Source organism: Dunckerocampus dactyliophorus, chromosome 20, assembly GCF_027744805.1.
Source record: "Dunckerocampus dactyliophorus isolate RoL2022-P2 chromosome 20, RoL_Ddac_1.1, whole genome shotgun sequence".
In the NCBI taxonomy this organism is placed as follows: Eukaryota; Metazoa; Chordata; class Actinopteri; order Syngnathiformes; family Syngnathidae; genus Dunckerocampus; species Dunckerocampus dactyliophorus.
The window spans coordinates 6,188,355-6,209,188 of NC_072838.1; the positions used below are offsets into that span (position 1 = coordinate 6,188,355).

General features: G+C 40.5%; 1 protein-coding gene across 1 annotated transcript in view; it reads left to right on the forward strand.

Annotated features, from left to right (window-relative positions):
* thsd7aa (thrombospondin, type I, domain containing 7Aa) overlaps nucleotides 1-20,834 on the forward strand; it is a 110,541-nt gene that overhangs the window by 57,163 nt on the left and 32,544 nt on the right. Inside the window, exons 5-9 of the mRNA XM_054764079.1 lie at nucleotides 3,874-4,029; nucleotides 7,837-8,040; nucleotides 14,069-14,263; nucleotides 17,638-17,878; nucleotides 19,496-19,611. Of these exons, the coding sequence (XP_054620054.1) occupies nucleotides 3,874-4,029; nucleotides 7,837-8,040; nucleotides 14,069-14,263; nucleotides 17,638-17,878; nucleotides 19,496-19,611 (912 nt within the window). The remainder of the gene's footprint in view (nucleotides 1-3,873; nucleotides 4,030-7,836; nucleotides 8,041-14,068; nucleotides 14,264-17,637; nucleotides 17,879-19,495; nucleotides 19,612-20,834) is intronic.

The following is a 20,834-nucleotide window of genomic DNA, read 5'->3' on the forward strand; positions in this document are numbered from 1 at the left end:
AAATGTTCTGCTTTTATTAAAGAGACTAGTGTTAGATAAATACATTTTTAGACTTGTGTGGTATCGTTTAGCTTAACTGACATATTCTGTTCATTTGGAGCTGTTAATGCATACAAATATATCATCCTGTCCTGTCATGTATCTTTCTGTAAATTACTTACAGTAAAAATGGGCATATTTCAGACATAGTTGCTAATGGTGATTAATCATGATTAACTCCTTTAATACCAAAGACGTATTTATACATCTTTTACTTTTTGTGCGCGAGAGGCAAAAAGAGGTGATGACGCAATTGCACAGTGAAAGATGTCACTTTTAAAGCAGGTTTAATGCCATAAAAACGGCCAAAAGATGGCAGAAGTGTATTTGGTAAGAGCTCGGCATGGATCTTTTGCATGTAAACACACTACAGTAAGGAGGAAGTGAGAGAGTGTGGAGGAGTGTAGTGTGCAGAAGGTCAGGCATTGTAGGGAAATTTTAACACATGCACACACACACATGATTTTTTGTGTTATGGCGTTTTGTTACAACGTTTGTTACGACATTTCATGTTTACAGCATTTTGTGTTAAGACGTGTCAGGTTACAATATTTCGAGTTACCATGTTTTGTGTTACAGTGCTTAATGTTATGATGTTTTGTGGTTACAACACATTGTAACATTTTTCCAGCACTTTTCCGAAAGACAGCAATGCACTTTGTCCTATAGATGATCTTCGACTCGTGTTTTGTTTGCCGTTCGTCTATGAACTGCGCCGTGAAAGCATACACAGTACAGTATATGTTAAATCAGACGTCAAATTGAAAGTGATCAAAGTTCCAAACACAGTGGCTGTTACATGTGCCTGCACTTATCAAGCAGCAATGACATCACTGCAATGACTTCCCTGAGTGCAGCAGATGATTTCATTGTGATGAGCAAGGCGGCTATAAGCATGGATTCTCTTGTCCAGTTAAGCTGACAAAATCATCAAATTTCAAAAATGTGCATAAAATAATTTGTTCATCGTTCTGTGAACAAATAAACCACACACACACACACTGACGCACACACATAATAAAGATGATTAAAGGATTCCCTGGTCGGAATTTGTCTATAGTGTCGCATCTCTAAAAGAACCACCAACACTTCTTCACAGGGACTGAGTCACCAACGAGTGGGATTCTTGGTTTGGGCGCTCGATTTTGCAAAACGATACACAAGCAAACGGACTAGTTTGTTAGGTGCACTGTTTGGCAATACGATTACTGAGACAGTGCACGAAACCCCATAGCTTTTGTTGAAAACCGGATCTTACAGAAGACAGGGCGTTCAAAAACCGAGGTACTACTGTATTTTACATAAGGAATAAAGTATTGGTGTCATACAGGGCTACAGGGGCAGGCGGCCTCCGAGGGTTCAAATTTGGCAGCTCGAAGTAGAACACAGTGAAGCCTACAGCATCTGGCATAGTGTTACCTGCTCAAGGTTGGCATCATTCATCAGCCTTTGTGGTTGTGTGGAGCTGACTCAAGGAGGACCACAAAGAGAACACTTGTCCTCCAAACGCTGGTAATGAATCACATGACTGCTCAGTCAGTGTGAATAGATATGGACACTAACAGCTTAACATTCACAAAGTAGTTGAATTCTATCTTATGGTGTTTATTCTATGTATATGTTTTTATTTAACCCTTATTCGTCCTCTAGAAACATGTGATAATAATTAACTCAAAACGAGCAGATACTTCGGCTTCAGGCTGGGAAGCAACACTTACAAGACTTGGGGAATGGAGAAACAAACCAGTCCAGAAAGACACCAGAGAAACAAAGGAACAACAAAAACCTACCTACAAATCACAACTGGACTGTTCAGGTGGTCTGAAAAGATGTTTCGCACCTCATCTGAGCAGGCTTCATCAGTTCATCCTTAAAGACTAGATAGGACAGCACTAGTGTGATGGGTTGTTGCAAGATCCAAGGTATTTATCATCTAAGGTAGAGTCATTCCCAGACAAGGACGATTTCATTATTTTGTGGTGACACGGCTGTCCCATGTAGTCAGACTAGAGCTGTCCTACCTAGTCTTTGAGTGTGACCTGATGAACCCTGCTTGTATGAGAGGTGAAAAGTCTTATAGGACCATCTGAACAGTCCGATAGCGATCCGTTCAATGCTCTAAACACAATAACCTGGATGAATAAAAATATTCGTAAAGGAGGTAGTGGCACAGAATGGAGAACTCTCACTGAGAAGACAAAACAACGTTGGACAGGGAGCACAGGTGGAAACAGGAAATTACAACAATAAAAGGCTGTTATTCAGAGCAGACGCATAGGCTGCGAATAAACAAATGGTGATGAAGACATAACCCCTTTAAACCCATACGTACTGCTATCAGTATGCCTCGATCCAGGTGCAACCTTTACTTGTATCATCCAAGGTAGTGAATGTCTCATCACGCCATGTTGACCTATTACTGGGTCTTGTGTTTCATGTCAGGTGTACACACATTATGTGACACAATGAAAAGATACACCTTGAACCAAGAAAAAGCAATTTGCATGTGAATGAGTCCATGTCTAGTTGTGGCACAGCAAGGACGATTCATCAGCCCAGCGACCTTGCAGAAAAGTCACCTATAAGCCTGTTATGAGCCCCCTGACAATCCCACCAGTCTGGTCTTACATTAGGACCTCATCCTTAAAGCCAGCAAGTTCTTGGTCCTTGGTTCTGTGTGGCGTTTTCAGGTTTTGCCAGGTGGGTTTTAACAATGTTGTTATGTTAATTGTAGAGTCTATGTTAATTATCGTCTCTATGCCTGTTTGTATACTCCTGATCAAAATGTTAAGACCAGTTGAAAAATTGCAAGAATTTACATTGTTGGATCTTAAGGAGGTTCTAAGTAGAGCTTCAAAATGCAAAAACAAGAAATGAGGCCTATATGCAACTACATCTAACTGTGTATTTCATGTATGTGTATATTCCTCTGCTTTGGGTTTGTCCCATTAGGGGTTGCCAAAGCATATCACGTACTCCTATCTTACCCTGTCCTTCCCCTATCTCTGTCAGCCCTACATGCATGTCCTCTGTAACCACATCGAGAAATCTCCTGGTCTTCCCTTCTTCTCCTGCTTGGTACCCAGCATTCTTCAACCAATATCACCACAATCCATCCATCTCATGGCCAAACCATCTCAGTCTGTGCTCTGTCCCACAAGCCTAACATGGGCTGGTCTCTGATCTGCTCCTTCAGACCATGCCATACAGGTCTCAATAAATCTTCCCCTTCACTTTTGCTGATACTCCACCCACTCCCCTCTGCCTGCACTTGCTTCTTCACTTCTTTTCCACTCTCCATTGCTCTGGATGGTTGGCCCTAAGTACTTCAACTCCTTCATCACCTCGAGTCTTCACCTGATACCCTTTCATGGACACACTGTATTCAGTCTTGCTACCAATGACCATCATTCTTCTCCTCTTCAGCTCATTCCTCCGCCTGTCCAGGTTTTCTTCCACCTGCTCTCACTGCAGACCCCAATGTCATCTGCCAATATCATTGTCCATGGAGCCTCAATCTGTCCATCACTATAGCAAACAAATAGGTGCACAGGGCGGATCTTCGATGCAGTCCAACCTGGAACCTACTGTGACACCTACAGCACACCTCACTGCTGCCCTAGATATCCTCATGTTATGCCTCTGATTCCCAGAGTTGCCATAACTCTGAATGTCAGCCTTGTTCTTAAAGAATGGCACCAACACACTGTCCCTCCATTCCGCAGGCATCCTTTCAGGCATACTTTCAAGTACAATGCACACAGACTTGGGGTATCTACTGTGCATATATTTTCTCTACTCTGACATTGGTGTGTTTTTGTGTGCCTCATTCAGTATTGCGGCCAGTGGACAGTGATCTGTGTGTGGGGGTTGCCCCCAACACCACCCAACTCTGCCATATCAACTGTCCGGTCCAGTGTGAGGTATCGTCCTGGACTGCCTGGGGACCCTGCACCTATGAAAACTGTCAAGATCAAAGTGCGAAGAAAGGTAAGGCCTTGTTTTTATAATCATCCGTGTGGTATATGCTAAGTAATTATGCTCTGTAGAGCTGGCATCAGTATCCATGAAATGATTTTTACAGTTGCACCATACCCATATTTCCAAACTTTTCGTAATCCCTCGTTTATTGTGGTTAATTGGTTCCAGACCCGATAAGTGAATTTCTGCTAAGTAGGATTCTCTATTTATAAATGCTATATTTTTGTAGTTAGAGCATAGAAAACCAGTTTACAAAGTACGATGTTTTTTTAACATTATTAAAGCCCTCGAGACATGAAAGAACCCCCCTATAGTCACCTATAGTCACCATTTAAGACACACAAAAGACTTGTGCTCTTGTGTGTCGCTGTAAATGTGTTCCGGTGCTGAGTGGGGGCGGACAGATGTGGGTTACGATTGTGACAGTAGTCACGTCCTAATACTGTATCTTGGCAATTTCAAGAGTGCTGCATCCCTTTGAAAGATGTTTTACAGTTCTTGACTTTTCAGAGTCTGTTAAATCTCTTTTGTGGCCCATTTTGCCAGAGGAAAAGCTGCCTAATACTTGTGCACACCTAATAAAGGGTGTTGATCTCCTAAAGCCACACCCTCCCCCAGTACACACATGCACATCACCTGGTATGCTTAAACCAAATAGGCATTCAAGCTCGGGCTTGGAATATATGCATAAAAATGCAAATATGGGGAAAATACTGTCTTGCCTAGTAATTGTGCACACAGTGTATATTGATTAATAGCTAGCAAATTCATATGGTTCAATGGTTTAGCTACTAAAAATAGAGCCCTGAATCATAACGTACTGACCCATCCTCTTTGCGGGAGGGTTCCATTTCCAGGGACCAGTACAATGGGGTCCCGGTTAGCATACGAACCGGCGTTTTCCGGTTGACGTCAAAAATTTACAGCAACGTTTTGCTGTTAGCGTCCAATTTGGTTAGCGTCCAATGTGGTACGCGTCTTATTGTGTTACTCACTGCGTGAGGGCAACTGTTTTCATAATATGTTCATCATCACCCATGGACACAGGAAATGGAATTCAACTCTGTCGCCTGTCTATGATGTCATCAGTGGTTGACTATGTAGTTGTTTGCCAACTAACAAAATTACGCTACAAGTCTCTGCTTTTTTGGCTGCAAAATAACCCAAACTGGAGACAAAGCAAGTGCCAGTACTTCAATAAAGAAGGTGAGAGACACTATTGAATTGAAGAAATGCAGTAACCCATGACAAAACACAAAGGTGGTGTCCATGTTACTCTCACAGTCTCATCGCTGTCTTTGTCAACAATTATAGGTATAAGTGACATTTATCGCTTTCGTTCGTAACTTATATGCGTGTCGAATTGTTTTCTGCTTGTAAAACTATAATTGTAAATCGCTAAAAACGTGTGTTGTGTTGGCATTTTGGAGACTTGTGGTGTAACTGTGCTCGTTAGCAAGGAATTCCAGTCAACCGCTGATGACATCATAGACGGGCGACGGAGCCGACTTCCACTTCTTGTTTCCATGTATTAGCATGCTAGTAGGATGCTTACGGATGTTTTTACGTTAAGAACACAGCTGGACTCACGCAGTCAGTAACACAAGACGTGTGCCATATATTGTACGCTAACGGGAAAATTGCGCTTTTAAGTTGAAGAAGAAACATTGTTTTCTTCTTTCTCATCTCCAAGATGTGTCATCACACGTGATTGCTCTCATCAAAATGAAGCCCCCAGCTCTGACAGGGGCACCCAGGATTATTAATACCCCCAGCAGATTGTACGGGTGTGATGCCTGATACACGCCTCATCCTCCATGACACAAACCCTCCCCCCTCGAGGATAAGTCCCCCATCAGGGGGTCCAGACACAAGGCAGCACGTGTTCAGCTAAACTGCCTGATTAAATAAAGGTTTTAGCGGGAGGCCAAGATGATATAAAAAAAAAAGGTTGGATTCTGCCGCCTCCACCTCCTCTGCTGCGTTATCGGTTCTGAGCAGAAGTGTGGATTAGTGGGTGAGTGACCTTGGATGGGATGGAGTTGACAGCCGCCTCTTCCCAGGACCTGGATCACCTGAACACATGCAGGGAATGACCAATGTAGTTCACATTCCGGAGAAGCAACAGATTCCTATGCATTTATTCAAACTTAAATTAAAATTAACCTTTAAACTCACTGTGTTGTACTTACAGTGGGGCGTCCCTTAACAGTAATCCCTTGTTTATCGCAGTTAATTGGTTCCAGGCCCGACCATGATAATTGAATTTCCACAAAGTAGGATTCCTTATTTATAAATTGAGTATTTTTGTAGTCAGAGCATAGAAAACCTATTTACTGCCTTCTAATGTGTTTTTTTTTTTACATTATTGGAGAATTCTAGACCAGTGGTTCTCAACTGGTGGGTCAGGACCCAAAAGCGGGTTGCGGATTCATTCCGGGTCGGTTGCAGACGGCAAGCCAAAACATTAAAATATGCAACTTAGAACTGATGTTTTACTTATTTCAACGTAAAGTGAGCAATATTTTAGTCATCATCATTTTTGGCATATTTTCATTGCACAGTTAGTGAAATATCTGATTTAGTTGTCTTATTCTGCGCAATTTTGTTATTTAATTTTCATTTCTGCATTATTTGTATGCCTGCAGTTATCATGGTCTTCCTGATTTCCTTGAGAAAATGCCTTATAAATGCACTTTGGACATGTAATTATTAGTATTCATGTAGCACTGTAATCATCTTCTTCAAAAGATGACAGGCGGTTTTAAAAAGCAAATGCATTTGCTTGTTTTGACTTAAGTAAAAGTATAAAAAAAATAAAATAAAATAATGCAGGAAGAAGTAAACAAATACAAAAACGACTTAAATAAAAGTGTATAAAATAAAAATAAAAATGCCTTAAGTAAAAGTGTAAAAAATCTAAATAAAATGAATAAATAAATGATGAAAGAAATATGGTACATAAATATAACAATGACAGTGACTTCAATTAAAATGTAAAAAATAATAAGAATAAATAAAAGTAAATATGACTTCAATAAAAGTGTATAAAATACTACAAATAAAAAATGACTTAAATTAAAGTGGGTCAACTTAATGACCATTTTGAAATGTGGGTCCCAGGTTGAGACCATTTGAGAACCCTTCTCTAGACATGAAATAACACCCCTAAAGTCACCTTTACAGTCGTATCACCCAATATATTAGACATAATAAGAGAAAATAAGACATATAGGACACAAATAAGACATAATATAGACTCGAACATGTTAGCATTGGGAGAGTTCCTTGTTGTTCTTTCTGCGGTAGCGACTGTCTCATCTGTGTAACATTACTGACACCTAGTGACCGGTGTAGAATACTACATATCATCACAATTAAATGCGTCTTCTGAATGTTGTATATTTATATTTTACTTCATTTAGCCAAAAAAAATATGTAAATTGTGTTTAAATATGCATGTTTCTTGACTAATGGTAGGCCGTATTCAACCACAAAACAGGGATGATTTGTTAATTAGTATCATTTTAATAAACCGTGATAGAGTGAAGCCGTGAAATTTGAATGCAGTGAAGTCTTTCTGTACACTCAGCAAAGAATGCAGAATGTTTCTGTGTTAAAATAAATTTACGATCAAAAGATGGACGGTTCATAATTTTGTAAGGGGGTAAACTTACATAATTAGTAGCAGATGAAATATTTATACTGCATTATATTTTCAGGCACATGCACGGTAACCTAATACTGGTCTTTGCATACTGTAAAGAGGGTGAGAGTTAAACAGGTGCGTTTTACACTCTTGTTGCTTTTGAACAGGTTTCAAAATGAGGAAGAGGAAGATTGTTAACGATCCAACGGGCGGAACAGGGAACTGCCCACACCTGGTGGAAGCGATACCATGCGAAGACCCCAGCTGCTATGACTGGCTGGTGGTCAAACTGGAAGAGTGCATCCCCGATAATGAGAAGGAATGTGGGCCAGGAACACAGAATCCCCAAGTCCAGTGTGTCACCAGTGACGGTGAGTTTGGACTTTATTGTCATCCTGAAGGAACCTGATTGCTACGTTGATGTTATGGCATTCAGATGGTCGTTACAGGAACAGTAGATCTGGGGTGGGCAAACTTTTTCCACCGAGGGCCACATTCTGAAAAATGAAAGGATGCAAGGACCACTTAGATATTTTGTAAAGTAGATATGCTAAGAAGTTCAAAAATTGCATCTCCGCTTTGTGATATAGGTGAAAAAGCCTGTTATTAGTGTCAACTTTTTCTTTTCTTTTTTCCTTTTCTTTTTCCCCTATTTTTAATGTTGTTTTTTCTTATTTTCCAAATGTTTCAAGTTTCTTTTTAAACAATCTTCATAAATGTTTTTCTAGCAATACTATATGACTTTATTCCAATAATATTATAACTTATTCCCAACCTAATTTTTCAAAAATGTAACTTTATTTTGTTTTGTTTGTAAAAAATATTTTTTTCTTTTACTAAAATCACAATTTCCTCATAATATTACGAGTTTAGTCTCTGGAAAAAAAATTTCATTAGAATGCGGCTTTTTTTACTTATTTTTTTCCGGAACCCATCCATCCATCTTCTTTGGCGCTTATCCTCAGTAGGGTCGCGGGCATGGTGGAGCCAATCCCAGCTGACTTTGGGTGAGAGGTGGGGTACACCCTGGACTGGTCGCCAGCCAATCACAGGGCACATATAGACAAACAATCATTCACACTCACATTCATACCTATGGACAATTTAGTCGCCAATTAACCTAACATGCATGTTTTTAGAATGTGGGAGCAAACCGGAGTACCCGGAGAAAACCCACACACGCACAGGGAGAACATGCAACCTCCACACAGAGATGCCCAACGGAGATTCGAACCCAGATTTTCCCGATCTACTGACTGTGCGGCCAACTTGCTAACCACTGGGCCACCGTGCGGGCTTTTTTCCAGAACCTAATTTTCCAAAAATGTACATTGTACTATATATATGTAATTTACATTCATCTAATATTTCAACTTTATGCTACTAAAATGACATTATTCTTGTAAAACATGACTTTTTCTCATTGGTTTGGTTTGGTTTGGTTTAATGTATTTCAAACATGCATATGTCCGAAAAGGAGTAGGAAGAAGCAGAGCTTATTTACCAACCCCTCCTTCGCAGCACATCAATTGCTAATACATACATGTGTGTACATACAAACACGCGCATACATATATACACTTACATCTGCACCTACACAAGTATGCACATATACACATATACATGCTAAATACATGCTAAAAAAAAAAAAAAAAAAAAAATTTCCCATTTTTTCCTCCGTTTCCTTTCCTTTTCCCTTTCTATTTACCCTGTCCTTCCTCTCCTGTCGATATCCACGTCCTCTTTGGTGTTGCACTGCTAGTGACGCTGGGTTTGTATACAAGAGTTCCTTTTATTAACTATGTCAAGGTTATTGCTATGGAATGTAGTCCTTCTCGTTGCATTGGTCTGTCTTGTAGGGTGTATAGTAGTACGATCTTTAATATGCATCCAGATCGCTGATATCTTGGACAACAAGCACTCTTGCGACTCCTGGACCTCCTTTTAGTTTGATGTAGATTTTCCCGTTAGTGCTCCAAGTGTTTTGAATCTTTCCTTGCTTCCTCGGGTCTCGTGCTTTCTTGGCGATGTCGGAATTGCGTTTTGTGAGATGCTCATTCATGTAGACGTTGGTGCCTCTTAGCTTCTTTCCTTGTTTCAGCAGTGCAGTTTTGGATTCCCTGTTGGTGAAGTTAATGATGACAGGTGCGGTGTTGTTTCTGCCATGGAGTGGGACGCACGTGTCAATACTGTTGACATCGACATCCACCTCCTTCGATTGTAGGAAGTTAGCAATCTGTTGCTTTATTGTAGGAATGTGTCTTGGCTTGGGTGTGGTTTGGAGCCCTGTGAGGACCACATCATTCATTCGTGCCATCTGATCCATCTCGTCAGTGAAGTTTTTAATTTGCTCCTTTGCTTCTTTCTCTTCCTCAAGGGTGGTGCGGAAGTCAGCATTATCCTTCAATAGTGCATTGATATCATCCTGTAGAATGTTGATATCATTGCATAGTGCTCTATTTTCTTCCCTCGGGTCTTTAGCGTCCTTAAGATCAGTACATGAGGTGGCTTCCATATGGTTTATAGCCTCCTTGAGAACAGTGCGCAAGGCAGCGTTATCTTCCAATAATGCCCTGATAGCATCCTGCAGAACCCTAACATCCTTGCAAAATGCTGTATTTTCTTTACGGTTTATCGCTTCCTGAAGGATAAATTTTTTTCCTCTTAATATTTTGACCTAATTCTTGTAAAATTACCGCAGATTTTTCCATTTTTGCTGTTGTTGTTTTGTTTTTTCAGTTAAAGTTTTTCAGTTAAATTCTATATTTAGAAAGTGGGTGTAGAAGGGTCGTCGTACGTGATGTCACACGAGACGTCAGTGAGAACCAGAAATGCAAAGTTCACCACAAAGTGACTGGCTGCTCAGCGCAATATGAGCGAGGTCACTGGTTTACATCAATGATGCACGTACATTCCTTTTTCCATGTTTTATTTTGGACTGCATGTGTCAGGACAAAAAGAGCAGAGGTAGTGGGGATGTATTCTTGCTCATATTCCTGGTATCGACTGGTGATGTATTCAGAGTGTCCTCACGTCCTTCGCAATGTCAGCAGGGACAGACTTGTGCTTGCTACCCAACACCGGATACATGCTTTAAATCGTGGCTGCATCTCTCACCATCAAACTGGAATTTGTCTTCACTGGAAGTGATACTTTTGCAAGCGGTTTAGGAAAAGCAAATCATAAAATAAAAAAATCCACAGAAATGTACCTTGAGAGAATTCTCGTCACTGTCTTTAATATTTTAGGAGTATGATGAAAGAATTACGAGCTTTAACTTGCAGGCCAAATGCCACAACCTGCTGTGAAATAAAGTATAAATAATGAAAAGGCAAACAATGAACGCTGGCACTGGTCAGCAAAACATAAGAATATAGTAGAGATAAAGTCTACATCCATAGACTGGCTTGACATTTTTACACAGTTTGAATTTTAATGCCTTGTTCGCCATGAGTCATATGATGCTGACGTTTCCATCTGCTGTGATCCCTGCTCAGTATGACTGAAATGGAAAAAGGATAGAGCATTAATTTCATCATAAATAACATATACAACACAGCACATACTGTACAAATAGATGTAAAAGAAACAGGGAAGAGAGAGAAAGGGAATATGATATGAAAATAATGAATAGACTGTGGATTATAACACCAAGGGCTAATGAGGGCTCTTGGGAGAGAGCAGCCAAAAGCGCATAATAAGGATCACATTCATGGAGACCATTACCATCTTCCACGTTCCACACGGACGTGATCGTTACTATTAATTGTCCGTGCTCGGTTTGCCTTGAACATCACATGGATATTGTCCTTGGAAGATCGTGCGGACAGCGTTACTTTCATCTGCAACTGTGCAATCTGCAGACGTCCCGCATGACGGTGGTTCTGTCGCTGAGTTGTTTTGCAAATTCAGATGCGCATTTATTCTGAAAATGCTGGTTAAATTACAAATTGTCCCGCCCTAGGTGATGTAGAAGTCCCACTGTGTCTGTTACGATGATAAAAACGGGGTGTAGCATCTCAGAGCTTTGCTCAGGAGTCGGTTCAAAAGCGTTGTCCGGGTGCTGTTGACGTACAGCCACGTTTTAGGATCACGTATTGACACATGGTCTGTGGACGGTGGTCTTTCAATAACTGGTTCGGACTGTGAGACCGACTGTCAAGGGAAAATCTGTGGCCGTTCCAAAGTAGATGAGAGACGAGACAAGTTATTTGAGAATAATGAGAGGCAATAACTGAGGCAAGTGAGGCCTGCGGTTGTTTGGATGTTTTTGTGGGGTCTTTTGTGACCTCTTGGATGAGTCGTCGCTGCGCTCTAGGAGTAATTTTGGTTGCCCGGTTAACTCCTGGGAAGGTTCAGTGTTCAATGTTTTCGTCATTTGTGGATGATGACTCTCCCTGTGGTTCGCTGGAGTCCCAAAGCTTTAGGAATGGCTTTATAACCTTTTCCAGACTGATAGATCTCAATTAAAAACTGCATTTTGTGTTCACTTGTGTTGTCATTGACTAATATTAAAATTTGTTTGATGGTCTGAAACCGTAAGTGTAACAAACAAGCAAAAAAAAAGAGAAATATTGAAGGGGCAAGCACTTTTTCACACCACTGTATATACTGTACTGTGTTGCTTTACTGAATATCAAAGCGGCCCTTGCATCCTTTCATTTTTCTCTATTTGGCCCTCACTGGGAAGGTTAACGCCACCTGAGCCACTTTGGATATCCAGAAGGGGAGACAGAAAAGAGAGTAGCAATGTCATCCAAGCTTACTGTGTGCAATGTGCTGATTTGAGTTGATTTAAGTGGCATTCAATGCATGAAGTCATTGTCTCTTTTCAAATCTTTTCATCGTCTTTTTTTCCCAAACAACACAAACCTGAGAGACGGCAGGAACAAAGTCAGTCTCTAAACAATACCTCCCAAAAAAGTGTTTATTGTATGGAAATCATCATTTTGCACATGCACGTCTTGAGATAATCTCTAAATTCTTCATAAACAGTGCAGAATATTTTTGGTTGGTCAACCAAACAAGGCAGGATTTCCAAAAAAGACGCAGATGTCATGCAGCCACTCGAAGGACAACCATTATCTGTTGCAAGGAAGCCATTAATTGAACTTCCCCACCCCCGCCAAGCCCTCCGTACCCTCAATGGGATCTTATTGATCTCCTGTTGTCTGCTGCAGATGAAAATGGATCACTGTTTCCCCTGAGGTTTCTGTCCGTGTCATTGGTAACACAATGAGTCATTCTTGCTCGTCTTCACACGACATTTTCATAGATATGGTCCTTCAGTGATGGGCTGTCATGGGATGAAGGACGTGTGAGGACAGCCTGACTATTTCCATCAAAAATGACCGCATCCGTTGCACAACTCTGTCACTCTCACAATACTTCCTGCCGTAGGCTGCTTGTCATTGCGCAGTAATAAAATGTATGTACAGTTGTCCCTCGTTTATCGCGGTTAAGTGGGCCCCGACCTGACCGCGATAAGTGAATTTGATGTAGGATTCAATATTAATAAATTTTATATTTTCGTAGTTAGAGCTTAGAAAACCTGTTTATGACCTTCTGAATATGGTTTTTAACATCATTAGAGGCCTCTAGACATAATGAAGTAAGAAGACAAAAACCACTGCCACACGCAATGGGAGGAGGACTTTTTTCACTTTATCATGTCGGACATGCCATGGCTGACTACATACACTGTTGTACCTAAGGTACTGTAATGTCTCATCATTGTAACATTACTGGTGCCTAGTGACCAGAATACTACATATGACTTGTCTTTCAGTGTTTTTTACTAATAATAGGCCATAGTCAGCCACAAAAAGGCGATCATTAATTAATTAATTAATTTTTGATAAATCGCAAAAGCGCGAGAGAGCTGTCGTTGTTGTTCCAACCGCACAGTGGCGAGGGACGACTGTACATACATATTCTAAAACACAGGTTTTAATGACACCATCTTTTTTGCATTTCATCCACGGTGTGTTTTTTGGATGTAGGAATTGTGTATTTAAACCAGAATAAGGTGGCAGTGGGAAAATTTTTTTGTTTTCCGGGGAACAAAAGACCTACCTCACGGTCACTGCGCTTCTGCGCTCGCCACTTCACGGACAGCTGTTTGGTGAACAAAGCACAGTTCCATGCTTGATATTATCTGCTCAGGGTTGCAGGCCTTGTCTCCAAAACAAGTCCGCCACATGCTTATCACCTGATTCAAATAATAGCTTTCGGTGTCTAGGCATGTGAGTCCACCCTTATTTGGCTCTGTCACTTTGTCCCATGGCAAAATATTAATGTGTGGATATGTGAATGAGGTAACAATATGAAAGCACATTGAATAACTTGAAGGTAAACTATACAAATCTATATTTAAAAAATGCTGTTTTTTGCCACCAGGTGAACATGTGGAAAGACAGCTATGCCGGGATGCCATCCTTCCCATGCCGGTCATCTGCGAGGTGCCTTGCCCCAAGGACTGTGCCCTCAGCCCTTGGACATCTTGGTCCCTCTGCTCTCACACCTGTTCTGGAAAAAATACAGAGGGGAAGCAGACCAGAACTCGCTCCATTTTGGCGTATAATGCAGGAGAAGGTAAGAAGCTACTCTTGAAGAGTTGAGAAACATTTACATCTGGCGGGAGGGTTTACATTCATGAAAACATGATCATTCATGACGTCACTCTACAAGACCTTTTAAATTGATATGGGAATATATGGATTTGTATCTTTAACATTGTGGTCTCGGTGTTTCTTCCTTAAGAGAGGGGGGGTCAAAATGAAATGATGTGCAACTGCAAAGGTTGTGGCATGGGTTTCTCTTTAGTGGTTCAAAATGGGCAGTCGTTAAGATACAATGGAGTGGGGCCTCTGCCAGCCAACGACAGTCATGTGGACCCTTGTTACATCGGAATGGAATCCTAATGAGATGATTCCACCCAAGCCACTGTTAGCTGGCACAGGCCTCAAGCCGTTGTATCTTAACGACTGCAGTTTTTGCACCACAAAAGAGTGAAACCGTCCTTGAGCAATTCTACACCAACCACTCAGACTAGAGCTGTTCTGTCAAGTCTTTGAGTATGAGGATGGAGAAGCAAAACGTCTTCCAGGACAACCTGAACAGTGGAATCCCAATTCCAGTGGACATACGGGCTTCCCTAAATGATGCCGGAATTAGACAGATCAGAGTGTGGTTTGTTTGACATCCCAACCCACCGAGCTGTCAATCACACTGGAAAAACCGAACCATTTCCTTGGTTTCAAGGAAAAAAAATGACCAGATGGTTCACGCCTGGCTTGGCAGCACTTCCAGATGATTATTTTTTGGCCTCACTATCATTGTAACATGTCCTGTCTCACTTCGAGAACACATTGTACAACATGCTGTCCCTGGCTTTTTCACACCGACACATTCGGTGAGAATGGACACACGAGCATATATGACTTCATCCATGCCCGAATATGATACAGTGGATAATAATAATAATAATAATAATAATAATGGCATTAAATGAATTACTGCCTATCACATACTGTGTGTGTGTGTATAAATTATATCTTTAAAAATTACCTTAAAAATCCAGTACAGTAATCCTTAGTTTATTGTAGCTAATTGTTTCAAAACCCAACCATGAACTTCCATGAAGTAGGAGTCCTTATTTATAAATCGAATCTTATTGAGGTTAGAGCATAGAAAAGCTATTTAACATTATTAGAGCCCTCCAGACATTAAGTAACACCCCTATAACCACCTTTAAACTCGTATTATCCAATATAGTAGACGTAATAGGAGAAAATAAGACATTACACATGTAGAATACTGCATATCACAATGACTTTCAATGCGTCTCATATTTGTATTTTATTTCATTTAGCCATTTTTGTGCTTGACAATGCTTCATTGAAGCAAAAAATATGTGCATATTAATGATTTCTTCATTGCTAATTATTGAATTACAGAAAATTAAGAATTTTGAAAAAGGTGATAGACTGAGGCCGGGGAATGGCGAGGGATTATTGTCACGCCGTTAGTGACACCATAATCCCATCACTGCTCATCAGTGATTGAGCCAAAATGCATATTAAATTACATGGACGCAAATGAAATATTAATGACATGTTTAATTAGCCAGTGTTTTGTGAGACTGCGTTGAAGCCAATAAGGGGACTAATTCACTCCTGACATTTGAGTGGTCTGTTGAAATGTAATTAAATCTTCTGTAAATGTTTCCGAAGGGCATTACTTGGAGGTCAGTCATGTCTTTGGTCATCTGCATCATGTCCATAAACGTGTGGAAGATGCGGTATGAGATACAGTATCATTCAATTCCAGACAATACTGGCTGGCTCTCCTGCAGGGTGCTCTGTTCCCAAGGTGACGCTTGGTAGCCGATAGTGTCAGGGTTTTGTTGTGAAGAACATCACATCATGGGCACTCCCCACCTGACTTCATATTAAGTCTTGAGGCTCCGTGTTGACATTCTGTCCTGGGGGGTTATCTTATCTCTATCAGTCCTTCCTGGCAGCCAAGAGAAATAGCTACGATCAATCTCTCCTGGCATTTCAGGCTCATTTGTTTTCTACCAGGTCCAAATAAAGGGTAGTAGTTGTAGGGAATTTTGTTTTTATCTCCCCATGCTCACAGAACCAAAGCAATTTTATACCTGCTTTCTGGTCTGTATTTTGTAACAGGGAATGTTTCCAGATACTGAAAGGTCCATGATCCAAACTCTTCTGCTCTCAAAGTAAATTGTGTCAAGAGTACTTATACAAGCAGGACTGTGAGTCAAAACAGCTTCCAGTGGCAAAAATTGAGGGAATTAATCCCATAGGAAATAATGTAAATCAAATAAATTCGTTCCAGACACCAAAAATCTGAACAAAAATACATTTTAGAGAATAATTATAGTTTCATACACTGAAAACAATGCAAAAGAAGAACTTAACGTTGAGCAGACGTCCCGTACATCCAGGCGAGATGGAATTCAACAGGGTTTCTCATCTTCTTTATCACAATGCTGGCACTCGCAACTCTCTTTGGTCCCATCGCGAGTTATTAAATGTATCTGCGGGGTACCTTAAAAAATCCAGTACGGTAATCCCTAGTTTATTGTAGCTAATTCTTTCAAAACCCAGCTGTGAATTTCCATGAAGTAGGAGTCCTTATTTATAAATCGAATCTTATTGAGGTTAGAGCATAGAAAAGCTATTTAACATTATTAGAGCCCTCTAGACATTAAGTAACACCCCTATAACCACCTTTAAACTCCCGCTACCCAATATAGTAGATGTAATAGGAGAAAATAAGACACGGATAAGACATAATATAGACCCACACGTTAGCATCGGGAGAGTTCCTTGTTGTTTAAGTTGTTTAATTTCATGTTCTGTACAGTACTTCCTGTGCAGGCGAGGGATTACTGTACTGTGCAAGTAATTCAGGGTCTTTGATTTTGTACTTTTGTACTTTTTTGCCAGTATGGATGTGAAATGGGCCTTAAATTGTGTTCGCAATGCTGTTAAAATGTCTTAAAAAAAGCACTTGGGCACTCAATTTTGCAGAACAATACAGTACAGGGCAAGGCTAGTTTGTTAAGTGTAAGTGTATGAAAACCAAGGCAAAATTTTGACCAAAACGAGTGTGTTTGTTTGGGGCTAAATGATTGATTCTTTTAGGAAAGGATGAAAGGAGAAGCGTTGTAAATTGGGGAGAGATGGTGTCGTAGACCTCCCCCTCTGTTCAGAGATGGTTTCACAACTTTGATGAATATGGCCTCCTTCAGTCATCTTTCAAACCATCTGTCTTCTCTGTCCAGAATATGTACAATTTTGTCCTCAAAAGAGTGCTTTTTCTCTTTGAGGACAGCGGAGTCTTGACCTGATGAGTTTGCCCATCTGTTTATTAGCTTAACAATTTCTTATTTTTGTGGAGCACCAGTCTAGTCAAATATGTATTCTGTCATTTAATAGGTGGAATCCAGTGTCCCAACATCAGTGCCTTGCAGGAAGTGAGGAGCTGCAACGAGCATCCGTGTACTGTGTACCACTGGCAGACTGCTCCATGGGGACAATGCATAGAGGACTCCTCCATCCCAGCCACCAACACATCCGTGGGTCGAGGACGAGGAAATGAGGCTTCTTGCTCTGTGGGGATGCAAACCCGGAAAGTCATGTGTGTCCGGGTCAATGTGGGCCAGGTTCCTCCCAAAAAGTGAGTCTGTCCTAAATAATACATAATGTTTCCAAATGTATGTGTTTGATCTGTAAGACACTGATGTCCAGTGGGGATGATTTGCAATGTTGGACTCACAGTCTGCACAACTGACTTCTAGTGCAATAATTAACAATGAATTAGGATAAAGCTTGTTTTATGTACTTGGCACTTTTTCGTATTTAATGTCCCACTTTGTCTGTTGTGACCTCACACTGGCAGAGATGAGCTGCTGGCCAACTGTCTCCAACATCTGGGTGTATTTCTGACCCTGAAGGTATCTGCTGGGACCATGGATTATGTATTTATTTATTCAGCTGAAGCTATTATTCTGGCAGGAGAGCGGCACTGCCCCCATGCTGTGTATGGAAATGAGTCAAGCTTGTTATTCTACCGCTGATTCCTAAAACTACAGGCGGCGCAGTGAACTGGTGCCTCAGGATCATTTTCACATCAATAGAGACAGGGCACCACCATTAACCGTCCGCGTCAGCTATGATCCAAATGAGGAGTGTGTCACCGAAAAGCATTGTTTTAATGTGTTAGAAATATCATTTCAATAATGATATCATTGTTTGGATCCATCCGTTTACCAAGACATAACGCACACGTCACATTCTGCTGTTGGGCAGGATAAATGGTAGTGCAAGCGTTATATTCCGCCCTCTTCCTGCTTTGAGTATGTAAGCTATGTTTTTTTTTTTAAGTCGTAATATTATGAGAAACAAAATAAACAATGAATAATGTTGTAACTTTTGGAAAATTAGGTTGCGAAAAAAATTATTATGTTACAAGAATAAAGTCAGAATATTATCAGAATAAATCGTAAATACAAAAAGAACATTTCCAAGAAGAAAATTGCAATAGTTAAAAAATTTTAAAAAACCAACATCAGAAATGAAAAAAAAAAAAACAGCTGTAATTTGAGGTCAATAAAGTTAAATATGAAGAGAAAAAAGATGTATTCTAACGACAAAAAAGTATACAAATTTGTAATATAATGAGGAAAAATAATATCATTTTCGTAGCATAGAGTTGAATATTTGGAAAAGTAACCAAAAAAGAACAGCATAAATGGAAATAAAAGAGCAAAGACGGAAGTTGATACTCATAATAAGCGTACTAATAGTAGGCTTTTTCACTTATATCACAAAACTAAAATGCAGTTTTTCTTGAAATATGAATAACTTCTTAGCATATCTGCATGTGTTGCTTTACCAAATGGCAAAGTGGCAAAGTTGCATCCTTTCATTTTTCACTATGTTTTTTGGGGTTGACAAAAATATAGCAGCGTCAAGAGTGCTGACGATTGCAATTAATCACATCCGCCTGCCTCGTTTCTCTGTTCCCCAGTAACCAGCTTCCTGAAACATAGAGCAGAGACCAGGAAGTGCCACACAAAAACCCGGAAGAGGCCTAAATAAGAGTCTGTAGTAATGCAGACCATGGCAGCACTATCATTATCAAACTAGTCACTGTCAATCCGGTGTTGGGGGGCACTGATCGCTTGGGGTTAACTGCTTTAAATCCATCCTCTTAAGTTTTACCTTTACTACCTGTGCACACATGCTGTTTCTGTGCTACGTGTGTTTAAGAATGTCATTGATGTTCCTCCAGGTGTCCAGAGAGCCTGCGCCCAGACACTGTCAGGCCCTGCCTGCTGCCATGCAAGAGAGACTGTATCGTCACCCCTTACAGTGACTGGAGCCCCTGTCCTGCAGTATGCCAAACAGGTATGCATCTTGTTCTGATACATCTGAGGTTATTTCCCACTGTGCTGTTTAACGATTCCGTCCAAAAAAACAAAGGCGTACGATTTTTTGACATTTTGAACGGTTTTTCAGCTGCTTTACAGACACACCTAGACGTTGACAGACGGCAAGAGCTGTTCCAAACTTTGGACTTGTTCCGAATTCCGACGGCCGGCTTTTAATCACGATTGGCGGTTGTCATATGTTACTGTGGCATTTTTTTTGCCGTTTTCAGCGTTACTCGGGCAGAATCTTACCTCTCGTCCGCCTCGAGCCGCAGTGCACCATACGTTTATGGAATGGTGAATGGATAACGTCCAAGAAACATTCACTTAACAAATACATGTGCGCCCAAGACAGTGCTTGTAATAGTAAAAATGGGCAGATCCATATAAAGGAATATCAATTACCTGAATAACAGTAAAAACGCATGCAAAAGTTAGATAAATGTGCAAGAAACATCTTGGCATCTTTCACTCCACTGCCTTTGCCATTGCCTGTAGTCTGGCTTTTCTTAGCCGGCATGATTAAATGAAGCGTGATAGCGTTCCAAAGTAATGGTACAGTCATCCCTCATCACATGTTACTGTAATGTTCGGTGAGACACACAAGCACCAGACTTTGATCGATGGAACAACAAGCACAATAACCCCTAATAAAAATCCCTAATAAAAACACGGGCTACTGTGCGGCCACCATCCGCTCCCCTTGGGAACACGTTTATAGCAACACACACGAGCACTAGTCTTATTTATGTCTTAAATGTCTTATTTATGATTTATTATTTGTCTACTATATTGGGTAATACGAGTGTAAAGGTGACTAAAGGGGTGCCTAGAGGGCTCTAACAATGTTATAAAACTTATTTAGAAAGCTGAAAACAAGTTCTCTCTGCTCTTACTACAAAAATATTAAATTTATAAATAAGGAATCCTACTACGGTTGAGTCTGGAACCAATTAACCATGATAAATGAGGGAATACTGTATTTCAAGATAATAGTATGAAGGCTATTGTTTCTCCTTAGCCTTTCTTCCTTTCTTTGACCCACGTTGCTGTCGGAGAAGTAGCCTATAATCACACAATTATAATAATAAATAATAATAAAAGGTTTACAAATTGTATTAAAAATAAGAGCAATATACAGTCGTCCCTCGCAACATCACGGTTCGGTTATCGCTCCCTCGCTATAGCACAATATATTTT